Source organism: Rhinopithecus bieti, unplaced genomic scaffold (genome assembly GCF_001698545.2).
Source record: "Rhinopithecus bieti isolate Rb0 unplaced genomic scaffold, ASM169854v2 scaffold_27006, whole genome shotgun sequence".
NCBI classification, from domain to species: Eukaryota; Metazoa; Chordata; class Mammalia; order Primates; family Cercopithecidae; genus Rhinopithecus; species Rhinopithecus bieti.
Window position 1 is genome coordinate 3734656 of NW_016813373.1, and position 19327 is coordinate 3753982.

General features: G+C 39.9%; 1 protein-coding gene across 1 annotated transcript in view; it reads right to left on the minus strand.

Annotated features, from left to right (window-relative positions):
- NIBAN1 (niban apoptosis regulator 1) overlaps positions 1-19327 on the minus strand; it is a 182576-nt gene that overhangs the window by 79213 nt on the left and 84036 nt on the right. Inside the window, exons 4-5 of the mRNA XM_017848112.1 lie at positions 17207-17321; positions 11685-11852 (exon numbers count right to left, since the gene is read on the minus strand). Of these exons, the coding sequence (XP_017703601.1) occupies positions 11685-11852; positions 17207-17321 (283 nt within the window). The remainder of the gene's footprint in view (positions 1-11684; positions 11853-17206; positions 17322-19327) is intronic.

Sequence of the window (19327 nt, forward strand, 5' to 3'; positions counted from 1 at the left end):
GCACTCCAGCCTGGGTGGCAGACCAAGACTCCGTCTCAAAATAAATAAATAAATAAATAAATAAATAAATAAATAAATAAATAGGAAATCTGTAGCTAAGACACATTCTTGTGAAACTGCTGAATGCCAAAGACAAAGAAAGATGTTTTTAGAGAAAAAGAGGAAAGAAAGAAATCAAGTTACCTTCAAAGGAACAAGAGTTAAGCTGATAGCATATTTCTCAACTTCAGTAATGGAAGCCAGAAGTTCATGAAACAAAATATTCAATGTGGTAATAGGAAAATAACTACTGCTCCAAAATTTCATATGCAGTGAAAATATTTTTTAAGAATATGAATGAGATAAAGACATTTTCAGATAAACGAAAACTGAGAAAAAGATTAGAAACATTTTTGAACAAACTTAAAGACAATTCTACAAGATGTACTTCAGGCAAAAGGAAAATGTTTCCAGATCGACAATCTGAGATGCAAGAAAAAATGATGAGCAGAGAAAGCAGTGAAGGAGATCAGAACATGCCATCTCAGAATATACTGCATTGGCATATTGATTATCTTGAGCCAAAGGCAATTGAGAAACAACAGATGCAAGAAGAGCTCCTCACTCTTGTCCTTTCTGCTTAAAAGCAAGGCATAAATTTTCCATGAGAAAGGTGCCCTCCTGGCACCAGGAAGAAGAGAATATTCTTATCACCAGAGTTAAGGAGTCAATGCCAAGATGAATCTGCACAAATATACCTTACTAAAATAAACCTTATCTTCCACTAGACTGCCCAGAGTTCCCAGTCATTTTCCCACAATTTTGCACTCTTAGGAACTCAAATCCCTTCCCTTTGTCGAGCCACTTCTCCACAATTTATTACTTTTGTTAAAATGTTATATAAGCCCCCGAGTCTAACTGCTTCTTTGGGAATTTTCTTTGTTTTTTCTGTGAAGTCCCTTTTTCCATGTAAAAAATGACATTAAATAAAATGTGTATGCTTTCCTCCTGTTAATCTGTCTTTTATCAGCTTAATTCACCGATTCCAGCAGAACCTAAGAGACTATGGTAAAAGTTTTTCCTCCCATACAGTGGTAAAAATGCAGTAAATACTAAAACTGTATAAAACAGCAATAATAAGATATCGATGGGTTAAAAATTGAAAAATATAATTAAAATTGAAGTTCACAACAGCCTATAAGTGGAGAGGGGTATCAAAGGAGCTAAAGCATTCTAAGTTATCTGTATTTTTTGAGAGAAAGTTAAGGATGTTGATGAATCTTTGGCTTTGATAAGTTAAGTTTTGCAAGTTCAAATTTTAGGATACCCACTAACAAAATAAAATAGAATACACAAAATAAAATAGAATATAAAATATATTGTGTTTATTGATTATTATTGCTAATAATAAAGTTTTAATAATAATCAATCCAGAAGTCAAGAAAGTAGAAGAAAGGAAACAGAAAAGGTGAGATATGTAGAAAACACAAAATAAGATAGTAAATTTACAAACAAAAATATGAGTAATTATAATACATGTAAATAAACTGCTCATTTAATGATGATGATATATCCTTTAAATGATGTGTATGTATCATTTAAGTGATAAACATCTCTTAAATGATACACATCACTTAAAGACTGTCAGATGTTTTTATTAAATAGATATTTCATGCAAGCCTTAAAAGATGGTTGGTATAGTTATATAAATATCAGACAAAATAAACTTTAAGGCAAATAGCATTAATAGCAATAAAACATGCCATTTCATAATGATAAGAATTTAGTTCACTAGGAAGATATAATTCTAAGCATGAATCTATCTAGTAACATTACATATATATGTGTATGTGTATGTGTGTTTATATATATACACATATATGGGTGTATATGTTTATATATACATATATAACTCAAAACATATAATTCAACAATAGAAATGCAAACAATAAAATCAATGAATCATCACAGTGGCAGATTTGAATGTACTTCTGTCAATAACTGATAAATTTAGCATAGCAAAAAATCCACAGAGGTCTACAGAAAATAAATAAGTAAATAAATAAATACAAAAGTAAGGATATAGATTTGAATGACACAATTGACACACCTAAGCTAATGGACATATTAGGCTATAGAATATATATTGTTTTCAAGGGCCCATGAGCTTTTATAAAAATTGACCATATACAGGGACATAAAGCAAGGTGCAGCAAATTTTAAAGGATGTTATCATACAAATCGTATTTTCTGTCTACAGTGCAGTGAAGCTAGAAATCAATAATTGACATATAATATATATTTGGAAATTAAGAAACACAATTCTAAGTAACTTGTAAGTTAAAATTAATAATAATAGAAATCAGAAAATATTTAAATCCAAATGATCCTGCATATCCAAACTTGTAAGATTCAGCTAATGTAGAGAGAAATTTATAGCATTTAAATGCTTGTATTAGAGCAGAAAAATGGCTGATGATTAATGAGTATATTAGTTTTCTAGTGCTGTAAAACAAATTACCCCTAAAATTAGTAGCTTGAAGCAACAAATATTTATTATCTCTCATAGTTTTAAAGGAGCTTGGCTGGATAGTTCTGGCTTGAGGTCTTTCATGAAGTTGCAGTCACATGTTGGCCAAAGCTGTAATCGTTTGAAGGTTTGACAGAATAGAAGTATCCACTTCCAAGGAAGTTTACTCACATGGTTGTCTTCTCTACATGGGCCTCTCCAGAGGGATGCTCATGTATTCTCCCATGACAACTAGGTTCTCCCAAGTAAGTGATCCGAGAGAAAGTCAGGCAGAAATGATTCTTTTTGATGACCTATTCTTTTTTTTTTTTTCTTTGAGATGGAATCTCGCTCTGTCGCCCGGGCTGGAGTGCAGTGGCGCGATCTCAGCTCGGCAAGCTCCGCCTCCCGGGTTCCCGCCATTCTCCTGCCTCAGCCTCCTGAGTAGCTGGGACTACAGGCGCCCGCTGCCACGCCCAGCTAATTTTTTAATTATTATTATTTTTAGTAGAGACAGGGTTTCACTGTGTTAGCCAGGATGGTCTCGATCTCCCGACCTCGTGATCTGCCCTCCTCGGCCTCCCAAAGTGCTGGGATTATAGGAGTGAGCCACCGCGCCCGGCCTGATGACCTATTCTTGAAAGTCATATACCATCACTTCTGCCACATGCTGTTCATAAGAAGTCACTATGTCTGGCCAACATTCAAGTGGAGGAAAATTTGGCTCCATTTTTTCAAGGAAAGAATGTTAAAGAATTTGCAAGTGCTTTAAAATCATCACAATGAGCTAAGCATCTACCTGGAGAGATGAGAAAACAAAGCCAGCAAAATAAAGCCCAAGAAAATAGAAGAAAGACAATTTTAAAACATCAGAAATTAACATAATAGAAAACAAATATACAATAATCTCCCCAGTCCAAATCTGTGTTTTTTTAAGAAGTTGATAAGGCCGGGCATGGTGGCTCACACCTGTAATCCCAGCACTTTGGGAGGCCGAGGCGGGTGTATCACCTGAGGTCGGGAGTTTGAGACCAGCCTGACCAACATGGAGAAACCCCGTCTCTACTAAAAATACAAAATTAGCCGGACGTGGTGGTGCATGCCTGTAATCCCAGCTACTCGGGAGGCTGAGGCAGGAGAATCGCTTGAGCCAAGGAGGGGGAGGTTGCAGTGCGCCCAAATAGGGCCACTGCACTCCAGCTGAGACTCTGTCTCAAAAAAAAAAAAAGAAATAGAAAAACTGAATACTCCTATAACATTTTAAAAATTTAACTTAGTAGTTTAAGATCTTCTCACAAAGAGAACACCTGAGATGATTTTACAGGCACACTCTAGCAAATATTAAAACATGCAAATAATTCCAGTTTTACACAAACTATTTCAGATAGTTTGGAAAGGAAAAAAAAAAGATGCATCATTTTATGAAGCAAAGGAAAAAAAAGATGTATCATTTTATGAAGCAAAATAACCTTGATGCAAAAATCTGAAAATGCCACTGAAAAATAGGAAAATTACATGCCAAACACACTCATTAACACAGATGTAAACATTACTTTAGATATTAGCAAACCCAATCAAGACTAAATACCTATAAACCAGCAACAAACAGAAAGTGTTCACAGCAGCACTGTTAATAATAAATAGTGGAAACAACCCAAATGTCTGTCTAGAGTAAAACAGATATTAGAAATTATGGTATATTAATATAATAGAATATGTTTAGCTTTGAAAGTCAATTAATTGCAGTTACAAGCAATAACACGGATAAAGCACTGGAATATCATACTGAATAAAAAAAAGTCATGGGAGGAAATATGGTAAAATTCCATATGGATAAAGTTAAAAACATACAAAATGATTAAGAATATGTGATAAAGCAGTAAAGAAAAGCAAAACACAAAATCTCATATGGAGCTTTCTCAAAGGGAAAAGAAGGCTATAGGATCGGGGAATGGCACAGAAGAAATTTCAGAGGTAACGATCATGTTCTTCATAATTTATACACACTTTACAAACATTCTTCTATATCTACTCAATAGTTAATTTTAAAAACTCAAAACAACTAATAGAGTAAACGATAACTCCAAGCATGATTCCCCTCCATATCACGTTCTCGAAGCTTGTTCCTGGTATGGGAAGAATGAATGTGGCTCACTGCTCAATAACAACAGATGAGAATTTTAACCAAACTCTCCCGGATATTTATATTTAAAAGAAATTCTGGGCTATATGCCAAATAGAGTCCTTTCATAATGTTGATTATCAAACCACATATTAAAACAGCCATTGCATTTACTATGTCATTTTAATAAATATATTTCAATTGTAATATATCCTGTCTATAAGTAAAAGAAGAAAAACAATCCCAAAACTTGAAAGCTATTCAGGCTTTGCCACAGTCAATTATAATAATATCAAAAACTGTCCAGTGATTTTGGAATCTACCCAGTCTAAATAGCACGAACAAAAAAAATTTTTTTTGCTTAAATGAACTTTAACTCTGCTTGCGTAATTTTTTAAATTATTGTTCCAATTTGCCATCCTGAACTATCATAACCACACAATTTTTAGGCCTTCATACCAAATAACTATTTGGTTCATTGGAACTCAGGGAGATGGGGTGGAGTCTGCGGCTGCACTGAAAGGGCACCATGTTTGATGGGCCAAAAGAAGTATTCAAATGTAATTCCTGGCAACACGGCTTTAGACAACAGTGAATCCAGGACTGTATAACCCATAGACTGCTGGGGAGAAACACTGAATGGCTAAGAGAGAGCAGTTCTGTTTATTCTAGTCTCTGATGGAAACCTGTTCTTCTAGTTTCAACTCTTAAACTGCTTTGAGAGCTTCAAGTAATTTAAGTAAATCCATAAGTACAAATAATACAGAGGCATATTTTAGATCTATTATTTTTAAAGTATTCCAACCCACATCCTCACAAGCAGTGTAATCTTCCTTTACAAATTAAGAGTTTTTACTTAAATTGCATGAAATCATACATGGTTTGCATTTTAAAGTACACTAAATGAACCAGGAAAGAAGCTATGCTATCAAATATCTTATCTTCAGAGCACTTCTAAACTAAAAGATACAGTCATGGTTAGCCCATGGACAAAATACCAAGTTAAACTCAGATCATACAATTTATCGAGAAGTCACATATACCCCAGGTCTCAGGTGATCTTAAGTGGATTTGCTTCACTCTGGATGATGCAAACATATCATGCAAAGAGTAGATTGATTTAATAGCAGCGTGTTTAAAATGTCCAAGAGATAAGTCTTTTAGAAAGTAACACTGAGAAGACAACATGATATGTACAACTGAAAAAGATGTCAAAGGCCAGGTGTTGGGACAACTGGTTCTCAGCCACTAACTAGCTGTGACCTATTTGAGCCTTATCACAATTGAACCCTGAGGGATTGTAATAGGTGACCATGAAAGTCCCTCCCAAATTTAGAGTTTCATGGACCGGGGTGAGGGGAGGTGGGGAGGGAAGTGAGTGACTACTTCCTAAGTAAAAACCACATACTCATAAGGAGACAAAGAGAAATATTTATAACTGTAGAGTATTAACTATGTGAGGCAAAGAGCACAGGCTATACTCCAGAGGAGAATGTAGCTCAAGCAGAGAAAACACTTTTAAAGAATTCTGCTTGGGAGACTACCAGGAAAACTGGAAATTATTATCGACTTATTTATTAACAGTAACTAGCAAGCATTTTGCTTGCAGTGCATAGAGGGTTTTATGTATGAATTTCAACACATGCATACTATAGAATATTTTTATAAGTAAAAGCATTCAAAGATACATTCACGAGAATTGTATTCTTACTTATCTATCTCTAAACATTATTAGTTTTTACTAAAGTGCCCAAAGGAGCCTAAGTAAAAGTTAGAATTTTCCAACTCATAGATATGTGTATGTCCATAAACAAGCAAGTGCCATAAAATTCAAAAGTATGTTTTCACATATTACAAACTAAAATTCATCATATATTTTCTGTTATAATTGATTGATCTCCACACTAGATGCATAGTCTCTCAAGTAATGAACTTGCTTCGTAGGTGACCAAGAAGAAACAAGCTGGGGAAAACAGAGCTGAGATTTGCTGCTGAGTGTCGAACAGCAAAAAGATCATGTTCAAATAAACACACCAAAATGGATTTGCTCTGATTTGAATTGTAAGGTCCTTTGTTGTTCTAAATTTCAATTTAATTCTGCAAATTTATTGAACACCTAAAATTTGCAAGTATCAAAATCAAATCTAATAAAGGTATGGGATTTCTGGGGTAAGAGCTCAAGGCCTGTAATACTGACAGAGTAACCAATTCCAACACATAATCACTGTTATAGCTCCACATTCCACCTGACTCACTGCATACAAGCAACATTGGATGTTACTACTGTCATAAGTGATTGAACTAGTCTTACTTGAAGCAATGGTTTGCAGAGTGTCTTTACATTGCTGTGGTTTTTTCACCAAAATTCTATGGGCTTTTCTTTGACACTATCTTTTTCAACCTGTGTGCACTCATGCTTCCCAGATATTCTACCGTCCTCTCTTTCTTAGTTTTTATGACGATGTGAACACTGACATCTGTTTAATGGCAGTCCTGGGTGTCCTTCAAGCTAGCACAGCACTGTTGAGCAAAACTTTGCCAGCATTCCACCTCCTTTCCAGAATCAGCATTCATCCATTGATGGCTGCCTTCTAACATCCAGTTCCTCTGTTCCCCCAAATCCTTTAGGCTGAGTACCATGGCTTGATATTGACAAATGCCTTCTCTCACTCTGGTGCAAGCTACTGCCATCTCTTGCCAGTCAAAGCTTTTCAAGTGGCCTCCTGGCCATCCACCATGCTACCCTCTCATCCACTGCCTACACTGCAGCCATTGTGAACTTTCTGAAGTGAATATCTGACGAAGTTGTTCATTTACTTAAAATCCTAATGGCTTCCTATTGCTATTATAATCAAGTCCAAGTTCCTAATATGCATCACAAAGCCCTCTATAGTATGGATTCTGCCCATCTTCCTCTCTCCTCTCTAAGCACCAGTCACACAAAATTCTTTCTGTTCCTGTAATGGTCCATGCTCTATCTTACTTCCTGGACCTCCTGTATCCTATTCCTCCTGCCAGGAACACTTTTTCTCCTTCCTACACATTTACATGCCAAGAAATGATTATCCTGAACTGGAAGAACAGACCTGCATCAATAATGATCATTATTCCATATCGCACGTGTTCAGTCCTCTGTATTGTCAGGAGCTTTAACTATACCCCATAACTACAATGATCGTATTTTGCAAACTAAAGTTCTGAAGAATAGGATTGCATTTTGGACAACAGGACTGTCTCAGAACATCTTGGCTTTATATAAGTCTCATTCTGTGGCAGCAGACATTCAGAACTATGGCTTTCCCTGATCAGGGACAAGGGATTAAAGTGTGACTCCAAAAGGGACAGAGGACAGCAGCTGCTGCTCTAGGATCATGCTATACAGTGGGCTTGACATTTAGTCCAGTGACGTGGAGTGGGATGTTTTACTAAGGATTAATCTTACGGGATTTTCTTATGCCTGCCCAATGAAGAGGTGCCAAAACTAAATAAAAACAGAACACACGTGAAAGCACACGTGAGCATGCACACACAGACACACGCGCACCCACACCCCCAAACCACGCCCCTTTGTCCCTTTGTTCTCCTTAGGATACAAAATAATCTTTGAGGCTCCTAAAGGTTGCTCTCCCCTTTGAAGGAGGGAGAAACACAGAGCTCTCTACTGGCCCTTACCTACCTTAGAAGCTAGCCTTACTGTTGGAGAACAGGGCACAATCAGGCCCTTCATCAGGGTTAAATAGGAAACGCCCACCCTATAAGGAAGAGTAGGACAAAGGGGGTTCTAGATTCAGAATGAATCAACATGACCATGTAGCCAAATTCGGACCCAATACTTCTGGGGCAAGTGGGCTGGGTTGTGGTGGAATTTGAGTACTAGGCAACATGTCCCGGAACCCCAAGCGAGATCAACATGCCTAGCATCAGCTGCTAGTGTTACAAGAAAGGGGCTCTGATCCGGACCCCAAGAGAGGGTTCTTGGATCTGGCTCAAGAAAGAATTCAGGATGAGTTCACAGTGCAAAGGGAAAGCAAGTTTATTAAGAAAGGAAAGGAATAAAGAATGGCTATTCCATGGACACAGCAGCCCCGAGGGCTGCCGGTTGCCCATTTTTATGGTTATTTCTTGACGACATGCTAAACAAGGGGTGGATTATTTATGCCTCCCCTTTTTAGACAATGTAGGGTAACTTCCTGACGTTGCCATGGTTTTGTAAACTGTCACAGCACTGGTGGGAGTATAGCAGTGAGGATGACCAGAGGTCATTCTTGTCGCCATTTTAGTTTTGGTGGGTTTGGGCTGGCTCCTTTACTGCAACCTGTTTTATCAGCAAGGTCTTTATGACCTGCATTTTGTGCTGACCTCCTATCTCATCCTGTGACTTAGAATGCCTTAACCGTATGGGAATGCAGCCCAGTAGGTTTCAGCCTCATTTTACCCAGCTCCTGTTTAAGATGGAGTTGCTCTGGTTTACACACCTCTGATACTAGAATGCCTAGGACCCAGTTCTCAACAGAGAAGTATGGTGACCTGAGAGCCAATGAAGCAATGGCCACAGCAGGCTGACAGCCCTTCCTCACCTGCATGCAGGTAGAGGATAGCAGGCTCCCAGCAGCCACCTCAGGGTCTCTGGCCTTTATCCCAGCTCTAATTTTAAATCTATTTCTTAAGTTTTTGGGTAATTATGGGAAAAAGTGGTTAAGTGGCAGCTTGTGAAAGCCTGTTTCTGGTTTACTCAAAATAATACAGTGAGTAACAGGCTAGAACAGAAAATGTGACACAATAAAGATGAGTGGTACATAGTGCTGTTAAAAACAGAAAAAGAGGCGAGAAAAGAAAGGTCGGCTCTTTGGCCCATGATAGTCAAGGACTGTTCCCTACAATGTCATCACAGCTTCTGGTTCTGACTGGAGCTACTGGAAGTTATGCCAAATTAAGTCTGCATAAAGCCTCAGCGAGGATAAAACAGTTTCTGGGCAGAGGAATGTGACACAGAACCAGGGAAATATGACTAGACCTCATTATCTTGGTGCCTTTGAAAACACACTGGAGAGCAGAGTGGGGTTTTGAATGGGCTGAAATCTTCCATAAATGGAGTCTAAATGCAGGCTGCATAACATCCAAAAACTCCTCAGAGAAATTCCTATTATGTACATGAAAGGGGGAATGCAGTAAGTCCCATTTGGCTGGGCAGGGAGCATTCTGCACTCAGTGAAACTTCGCGGTTCCCGTGCTGAGTGCCAACTGCATGTTCCTACTAGACCAAGGCCCTAAACACAGACAGGCAAGTGTAGTGGAAAATGAGCTAAATGGAGCAGTCAGTGCTGGGCAATTCTTTGTCTCTAGAACATCAAAACCACAAGACAAGATTTTAATAAAAGTATCTTTTTTTTCATAAAGTTCCTAACTAGTTATGAGCCAGTATGATGATGAGTGTTACTCAGAGTTGCTATGGCAAAACAGACTGACCTTATCTTTTTCCATGAGTCCCCATCGATACACAGCTAAAACCAAGAATTGGTTGAGATGCATCACTAGTGACTCTCGCTCTATAGGACTGACACACTCAGGGAAACCTCTGAATTTTAAAATAAGTATACAGTGAAATTAACCATATGAGGAAAAAAAGGCACATGGGTGAGGTGACTCAGCTCAAATGTCACCTGCTCATAGAGGACTCCCCTGGAGAGCTGAAAGTTTGGCACTCCTTTCTTCACTAGTTAGTAACCTCTCGTTGCTCTTTAACACATTAACTGTGATAACTTTCAAATGATAATTGGTGGGTGTTTATCCAACCTCCTTGTTTGAATTTCAACTCCCAGAGACAGGAACTGTGCATGCTTCATTGCCCTGTTCCTAACACCTACACAGAAGCTGGCACAGAGTAAGCCCTCAGTGTTAGACTGGCTGCCTTTCCAAGTGCCAAGAACAAAGAGTGCAGTTGTCTGTAACTGAAGACTTTGTGGAGTCCAGAAAAACCAGCATTCACCTCAGTATAGCAAAAACATCACATATTGGAATGAGAAGTCTCTTTTACTATTGACGTCATATTGGTTAAGTCCGTGCCTGGAGGCAACGTGGTCTGAAGCAACACCACCCCAAGGGTGGTTCTCGAACCAGCAGCATCAGCGCCACTTGGCCGTGTGCTAGAAAAGCCAAGTCCAGGCCTCACAGTGTACCCAGTGAGTCAGAATGTCTGGGGGTGAAGCCTAAGAATATGAGTTTTAATTAAGTTCTCCTGGTGATTCTTATGAGCCCTAAAGTTTTGAGAACCACTGATTCAGAAACAAATACTAGATTACCACAGACTGTGCCACTGATCTTAACTGAGTAACTGTTATTCAGAAATAAAGGTGAAAATAAGAAGGAAATGTCATAAAGACCAGCATTTGCCAGGGAAAACTGGCACGTTCTTGCTGGTATTTAGATTTTTTTTAATCAGGAAGAAGGAGAGTGAAGTATATGCCAAATGGTCTACATGAATAAACTCAGGGCAGTCAGAATGCCCCCACCAACTTGTGGCCAGATAACTGCCCCATGTTCTGCTTCACCGGGGCCTCCCGGACCCGCCTGAAACCAGCAAGCAGGCAAGGCTCCTTGTGACAGAATTCTCCCTTTACCTGTTCCCCCTTCTTGCCCTGGGGAGCACCATTTGTGGCTCTTTTTTTTTTTTTTTTTTTTTTTTTGAAATGGAGGCTCGCACTGTCATCTGGGCTGGAGTGCAGTGGCACAATCTCAGCTCACCGCAGCCTCTGCCTCCCAGGTTCAAGCAATTCTCCTGCCTCAGCCTCCCACGTAGCTGGGATTACAGGTGCCCACCACCACGTCTAGCTAAATTTTTTTTGTATTTTTAGTAGAGATGGGATTTCACCATACTGGCCATGCTGGTCTCGAACTTCTGACCTCGTGATTTGTTGGCCTTGGCTTCCCAAAGTGCTGGGATTACAGGCATGAGCCACTGCACTTGGCCAATCTGTGGTTCTTTCTAAGAATCACTGCAACGATGATGGACCAGGACAACTCAGCGAGGGCTGCCCCACTTCCCGCCCCGGGGACAAGAGGTGAGCCCCGCCATACCATGATTGAGATGCCTGATGCAGTCACTCAGGAGGGCACTAAACCTCTTCTGGTCAGCAGCCTCATGGAAGCAGAAGTAGCCGTGTCTGAGGAAGGGTTGCCACAGGTACACTGGGAATTCCTTGGGCAGGACCACGAAGGGCTGAGCGTTTTCCTTCTCACTGGAGGCTAAAGAAATATTGAAAACACAAATACCTTTTAAAACGTGTATCTTTTACTTCAAATATGTGTTTCAGGTCGTGAGGGTAACTATCTGGGGCAGGGCATGGGATGGAAAGTTGGTGAGATATTTTCACAGGGTAGGGAAACTGGGAGCACCGGCTCCTCTGGCATCCCTCCACCAGCTTGCCCTGTTCCACTGCCGCTGGCTGCCTGGCCTCCTACCCAACACCACAGGGACAGTGAGGATACCAGGAACACAATCTTTTCTTTTTTTTGAGACAGAGTCTCACTCTGTTGCCCAGGCTGTAGTGCAGTGGCACAATCTTTGCTCATTGCAACCTTCACCTCCCAGATTCAAACGATTCTCCTGGCTCAGCCTCCCAAGTAGCTGGGATTACAGGCACATACCACCACCTCCAGCTAATTTTTGTCTTTTTAGTAGAAATAGGGTTTCACCTTGTTGGCCAGGCTCCTGACCTCAAGTGATCTGCCCACCTCAGCCTCCCGAGTAGCTGGGATTATAGGCATGAGCCACTGTACCCGGCTAGTTTTTTTGTATTGTTTGTAGAAACAGGGTTTTGCCATGATGCCCAGGCTAATCTCAAACTCCTGAGCTCAAGCGAGCCACCTGACCTGCCCTCCCAAAGTGCTGGGATTACAGGCATGAGCCACCGCGCCCAGCCTGGGCACAATCTTTCTCAACTTCCTTATGTCTAAAGACCCACAGAGCTCCCTCTGCCCTCCTGGCCCTCGGCAGGCCACTGACCACCTGTGCAGCCCCTCACTCTACCGGCCCTGCAGGCTCCAGCTCCAACAGGGCTGCTCTCTGCCCTGCACTCTCTCCCTCCTCCCTGTCACTGCCAAACGCCACTTGCTGTTTTTATGCCATCAACCTTATTCTCACCTCACTCTGATTCCTGTCCCTACCAACTCCTGAAACCCAACTGCTGAAGCCACTTATGTCATCCTGACTGCCAGCCTATGGCTGCTTCTTTTCATCTGACCTGGAATATTTGCTGCTGCTAACAACCCCTTCTTTGAAAACATTCTCTCCCCATGACTTCCAGGAGTGCCTCTCTCCTGGTTTCCTTCATGCTTTGTAGAATTTTGTTTCTTCTTTATCACCTTTATTGGTTCCTCTGCCGACTCTCTCCATCTCCTCGCTAAGCATTGGTGCCTGCCCCATTCTGTGCTGGCTTCCACTCCACTCTGCCTGTACCCTCCCAGGGTGTGTTCACCCATTCCATGACTTTTTATATTGTTCCTACAGTCCAAAGAACCCTCTCTTCCTTCCTTTCCATCATGCTTTCCCATAAAAAAATTCTCATTCATCCTTCAAAAGTCAGTTCAAAAGCCACTCCTCTGGGATGCCTTTGGTGGCACATCCCACTGCCACCAGAGACAGAGTTAGGTGCTCCCTACCCTGTTCTCCCCAAATACTACAATGACCTGTTTTCATGCCCAGCGCCCATACTCAAGGTGGGGAGGTGGGGAAAGGGAGTGAGATGGATTCCTGTGCTGTTCTCCTCCCCAGAGAGAACCACCGCTACCCACCGTGAGTGCCGAGAGACGCAGACTGCATCTTCCAGAGCTTTGTATCCTTAGCCCACAGCACAGTCATGGAACATAGCAGATGTTCAACTTCAGTTTGTTGAGTGAAAAATATGCTGTGTTGGCCTAGGATATTTTTTAAAGCCCTAGACAATGGGACTTTTACCTCTTCCCTCAAAATCAATTCCAAGAAACTCATGTTAAACCCACTACTATTCAGAACCCCTACCTAAACTTTACTCCTTTCCATGCATTCCTATTACATGATATTGCACTTGGTTAAATGAGTCCCAACTTTTTCCAGAGTCACAGAGAACAAGCAGAAGAAAATGTTAGTTCTGTGCTTCCTGCATATGTATTAGGCACCAATCTCAGGGAAAGGTAAGGAAGAGGGTCTCTCTAAGAGACCATTGAAAGCACTGGGAATACAGGGAAATGAATCATAACCACATGGGAGGCTACAGAACCACATCAATTCTGGCAAATTAATAAATCAGGATTGCTCACGCCTGTAATCCCAGCACTTTGGGAGGCCCAGGAGGGTGGATCATGAGGTCAGGAGTTTGAGACCAGCCTGGCCAACATGGTGAAACCTCGTCTCTACTAAAATACAAAAATTAGCCGGGCATGGTGGTGCACACCTGTAATCCCAGCTACTCAGGAGGCTGAGGCAGGAAAAATGCTTGAACCCGGGAGGCAGAGGTTGCAGTGAGCCGAGATCACGCCACTGCACTCCAGCCTGAGTGACAGAGCGAGACTCCATCTCAAAATCAATCAATCAATCAATCAATCAATCAGGATTGGTTTAAATGAAGAATAAATTCCTGGGGATATATGGGAGCCCGGTTCCAGTGTCCTGGAATCTGAAGGTAACAGAGCAGAATGCACTGCGAGCACAAGCCGTGGCCCACCAGGACCTAGCACAATGCTGGCAATGAATCAACATGAAAATGAGCAAATGAATGAATGATTGAATGCTATAGGGACACCTGTAGTTGTAACATGATCTCTATTTCACTTTCTGGAGAGAATAAGGCCCCTGATTTTTAGATGGGCAAGTAACTACATAAAATAAGACTACATTTCCAGCCTCCCTTGCAGCTTGGTGAGTCCACAGCTACTAAGATCTGTCCAGTAAGATATAAACTGAAGTGGCATATGAAACTTCCTGGAGGTATCTCTAAAGAAAGTGACTGTACCCTCCTGCTTTCCTTTTCTCTTCCTTATTATCTGGAATGAGAACACTATGGTAGGAGCTCAGCAGCCACCCTGGACTCTGCCAATAGGGGCCACAACCTAGAAATAAAGGGGGAGAAAGCAAGAAAGAGCCTGAGCTTCTGACAAATTTAGTCCACATCAGCCCTGGACGAATATCCAAATATCTTTAGTGAAATAATAAAACTTTGAGTTTTTTGCTGTATGCAGTCAACCAGATGCTAACCAGTAAATGCCAAACAAGTGAATTACTTTAACAAAACATGGGGCTGTTTTTTTCCGTTTTTTTCTGTTATCAACTTAGCTGAACACTCTGGAAAGAATACACTTATTCGCCAGGCATGGTGGCTTATGCCTATAATCCCAGCACTTTGGGAGGCCAAGGCAGGAGGGTCACTTGAGCTCAGGAGTTAAAGACCAGCTTGGGCAACAGAGTAAGACCATTGTTTCTGCAATTCCTTTTTTGTTTTTTTGTTTCGTTTTATTTTTCTGGGCATAGTGGCATGTAGCTGTGGTCCCAGAGGCTGAGGTGAGAGGATTACTTGAGCCCAGTAGGTTGAGGCTACAGTGAGCCATGATCACACCAGTGCATTCCAGCCTGGGCAACAGAGCGAGACTCTGTCTCAAAACAAAAAGAAAAAGAAAGAAAAGAAGGAAAGAAAGAAAGAAAGAAAGAAAGAAAGAAAGAAAGAGAAATGCACTTATTCATAAGCCTCTAGTGCTTTTTCCAAGAAATGCACTTATTCATAAGCCTCCCATCTTTATTATGCCTTTATTCTTTCCAGTAGAAATAATATCACAGAGTCAGTCCTCTTCATTGACATGGTTCTATCAATCCTCCTTGCCCTCTCCAAGAATGCCACAATTTTGTACAAGCAACCAAAAGCAACATTGACCCTTTGCATTCAAAAAGCCTCAACAAGCCCATAAAATTCATTCCTATTAGCCTCTAGTTATCTCTCAACCTTTTACAATAATTTTCCAGATGCCATCAGTGAATTTTTTCTGAGTTACAAGAATATCACAACTGATCTACTGTAGAATATTCTAGTTTAAAAGTCAGAAGGTCACACCACACAATTTTAAAAAGTCATTGAAATGCCCCAATCTGAAGCCTTGGGCCAACTGGGATTAATCACACAGGACTTGTGTTTTTTAGTCCTTTTCATTCCTTCCAATATGATTTCAGCAATAAATCAATAAACATATTGTCTCTTCTGACTGATTTCATTGGAAAGTTTGAGAGAGATTTGGATGAGTCAACATGTTGGTATTCCCATCTCTAGCTGCAGCTCCACCTCCAAGGGCATATAAGTAGATGTAAAAGAAAATACAATAATATGCATAGTGCAATAAAATGCTGTTTTAGCATGAATTACTTAGTAATAATTTGTTAATCTTGGTTTATGGTCCATGTACCAATCCCGTAATTGTGTTATTAAAAACACTATGCTAAGCAGTCAGCACCGAAATAACAATTGATAAAATGATTATGTTTTTTTCCATAAATTCTGATTAAATCATTATGTCCATTAATAAGAACCAGGGCTGTCTTCAAGAACCAAGTAATTACTGGGTAGTATGATTTATGCAAAGCCAAATTGAGTTATTACATTATCCACACTTCATGAATCTCTATGAAATGCCCTATTTGGTCTATATATTAGCCATCATTTCTCCATATGTAAAAAGTGGAATGAATGAGAATCAAAGAAAGTTAGAGCTAGAAAGACCCTTCTAGGTTTTTAAGTTCAAAGCCCTGTTTTTGAGTTGAAGAAATAGAAACCAGAACTGTTCAGCAGCCGGCTAAGCTAAAGCATTTGGTAAGTGGCACAGCCAGAACTAGATAAAAATCCAGTCTCCCAATTCTCTTTCCATGGCAGCATCCCAGCTTTATTTATAGATATGCAAATTAATGCAATGCCTTTTTTTTTTTTTTCCACAGTAGCTATGAGTTACTGTAACGCTGATTAAAAGGTTTTTTGTCTATTTAGGGTATTTAGTTGTATATCATCCTAAAATTAGAAAAATAGTATTCCCTGACAGTTCCAGGCTTGCTTGCTAAAAGATGGGATTGTATATGTCATGGAGTGGGCCCTACCTGTTTATTTCTGCTGCCTTGTGGAGTGCTATCAAAGCCTGCAATATATTCCAAAAGCTTCAAGATACCTGGCTGATAGCACATTTTCCATGTGCTAGAAACACAGAGACTGACTGTGTATTATTGAATGGGATTAGAAATAACGGAAGTGGTAAAATGTTTTCCTAAACTACAGAAATCACATCTTCCACTTGTCTATGGGGCATGAGTGTCTAGCCCAGGGTTTCTCAACCTTGGCATTACTGATACTTTATGCCAGAAAACTCTTTGTTGTTAGGGTCTGTCCTGTGCATGGTAGGATGTTTTGTAGCATCCCTGGCCTCTATTCACTAAAAGCCATAGCACCCTCCTTCCAATTGTGACAAACAAAAATGTCTCTAGATGCTGCCAAATGTCCCTGGAGGGAAATCCCTCTCCTTCACTGAGAAACACTGCTCTGCTAAACAAACAAGCTTAGTCATTTTGCCTTGGAAAAGAATGATCAGCAACTCACCAAGAGGGTCTGGGAAATGCCTATCAGATAATAGATTATATTCATCTTCTGAGGTTAACACCTTGCCACCAGCTGGAAGAATTCGGCTTTTAGGAGCAGCTCCTCTCTGATAGGCCTGGGGAAGGAAAGCATACAGAAATGATATTTTTTCCCCATTTGATTTTTGGAAAATACCAGGAATAAAACAAACAGACAGATTCAGACTTTCAGAGATAGCAATCCCCATACTATGTTATTGAGTTACAGTCATTTATTCAAAAAATATGTTTTGAATACCTGCTAATGGCAAGGTAATATTTTAATACTTTCATGTGACGGTCACAACATGGTAAATCAGAGTCCCTAATCTCAGGGAGATTCACCCTAAGTATGTTCTTGAATGTGGAAAACATAATCTCAGTAACCCAGAAAGTCCCTACCACATTTGTCATTTCAGATGCTAACACCTAAATCATTCTGATAACAACCACAAAGGTGACGATCACACAAATACTGCACAGAATGCTTGGTGACTGACGTGGGCCACATATGATGACTCATGAGACTGTGGAACACGTAGTGGCAATGATAGTTACCATGGATTTTCACCAAAACATTAAAATGTTGGCAGAAAATATGCCACTACTTTGCCCTCATTTTGTTTTGCAGCAAAATGGTTGAGATGAAAGTACAGCATTGTGACATCAGAAAAAATTCTGGCCAGCAGACAAGAACCTCTGCTATTTGAGACACAGAAAAGAGGCACAGGGCATTATTAAAGCAGTTTGGTAAGCACATATGCCCACAAGGACACAGAGGTAAGATAAAATTTAAGTATGTGCATCTGACGGGAAGGCTAAAGTCAAGGCAAAATTCTGAAACTAGTAATCTAAAGGCACATTGAGAACTGAAACCAAGAAACTTTGAAACCCAAAATCTAGAATGTACTCTTGGAAATAACTAAATAATGTTGATCTGACCAACATAATCAGAGTAACGGTAACGTATTCTGCAGCAATAAGATAGTGAAGAGATTCAAATAAAACAAACTCTCAGATATCTAAAAGGCTTGTCTTCATACTTGTAACAACCATTAATCAACTGTTTAAGCATGTCAGGGAAGCAGAATATACCCACTATCACAGAATTCTGGCAGTCTGACCTATTCATCCTAAGAAGGAAGACTGGAGGACTCTTCTGAATAAATGATTAACCCAGGAAGGAGGATCTCTACATAACTGAGGGTTCCTCATGAAATAATACCTTAAAGCTCTAAGCACTCCCACAGAGCTACATTATAGTGAAACAATAATATTGAGAGAAGAATCTAAACTTGTATGATATTAAGACGATTTAGAAGCAATTTTATTAGACTGGACTCAAAAGTCAATTGTATTATTAGTTATAACAGGCTCCAATATTGGCTTTTATAAGCATTATACCATTTAATCCTCAAAACGGTACTATGCATTAGATGTTATCTCCATTTTTCAAATGGGAAACGTGAAGCTCAAAGAAACTGAATAACTTGCCCATGGCCCAGCAGTGAGTAGGTGACACATCCAGGATTCATATTCATGTCTGTCCAGGCCCAGTGCACACAAAATAGATACCGATTATCAAGTGAGAATGTTTTACTTTTCCTGTTTAATTGCCAGCTAAAATTGGACTCTAAATAAAATAATAGACAATTTACAGGTACTTAATGTGTAATTCTTAGATATAATTTTATAAGATACTTCCATAAACTAAAAAAAAAGATATTATTAAAACTATGAGAAATTATGACAAACTGCACGAACTTTAAAAAATTCCAAGTTTTAAAAAATACTTAGTTATTACCAAATTCAGTCACCATATCTTAACAATGTGAACAGGTTCAGTTAAAATGATGAACAAAGAAAAGCAGTGCAATGTACAAACTGCAAGCTGAGAGAGCAAGCTGAAATAAGTGAAAAGAGGAAAAACACCAACATTTGATTCAAAATGAAACTTCAGTTAGTGTTAAATGCAGTGAAAAACTTTAATAAATCCAAGAACAAGATCTAGGGCTGTTTCCTCCCAATGGGTTACTAGTAATCATACCAACAACTGCTCCACACCCAGCTCTAGCTTTACCACAGGCCCAGCCGTATGCTAAAT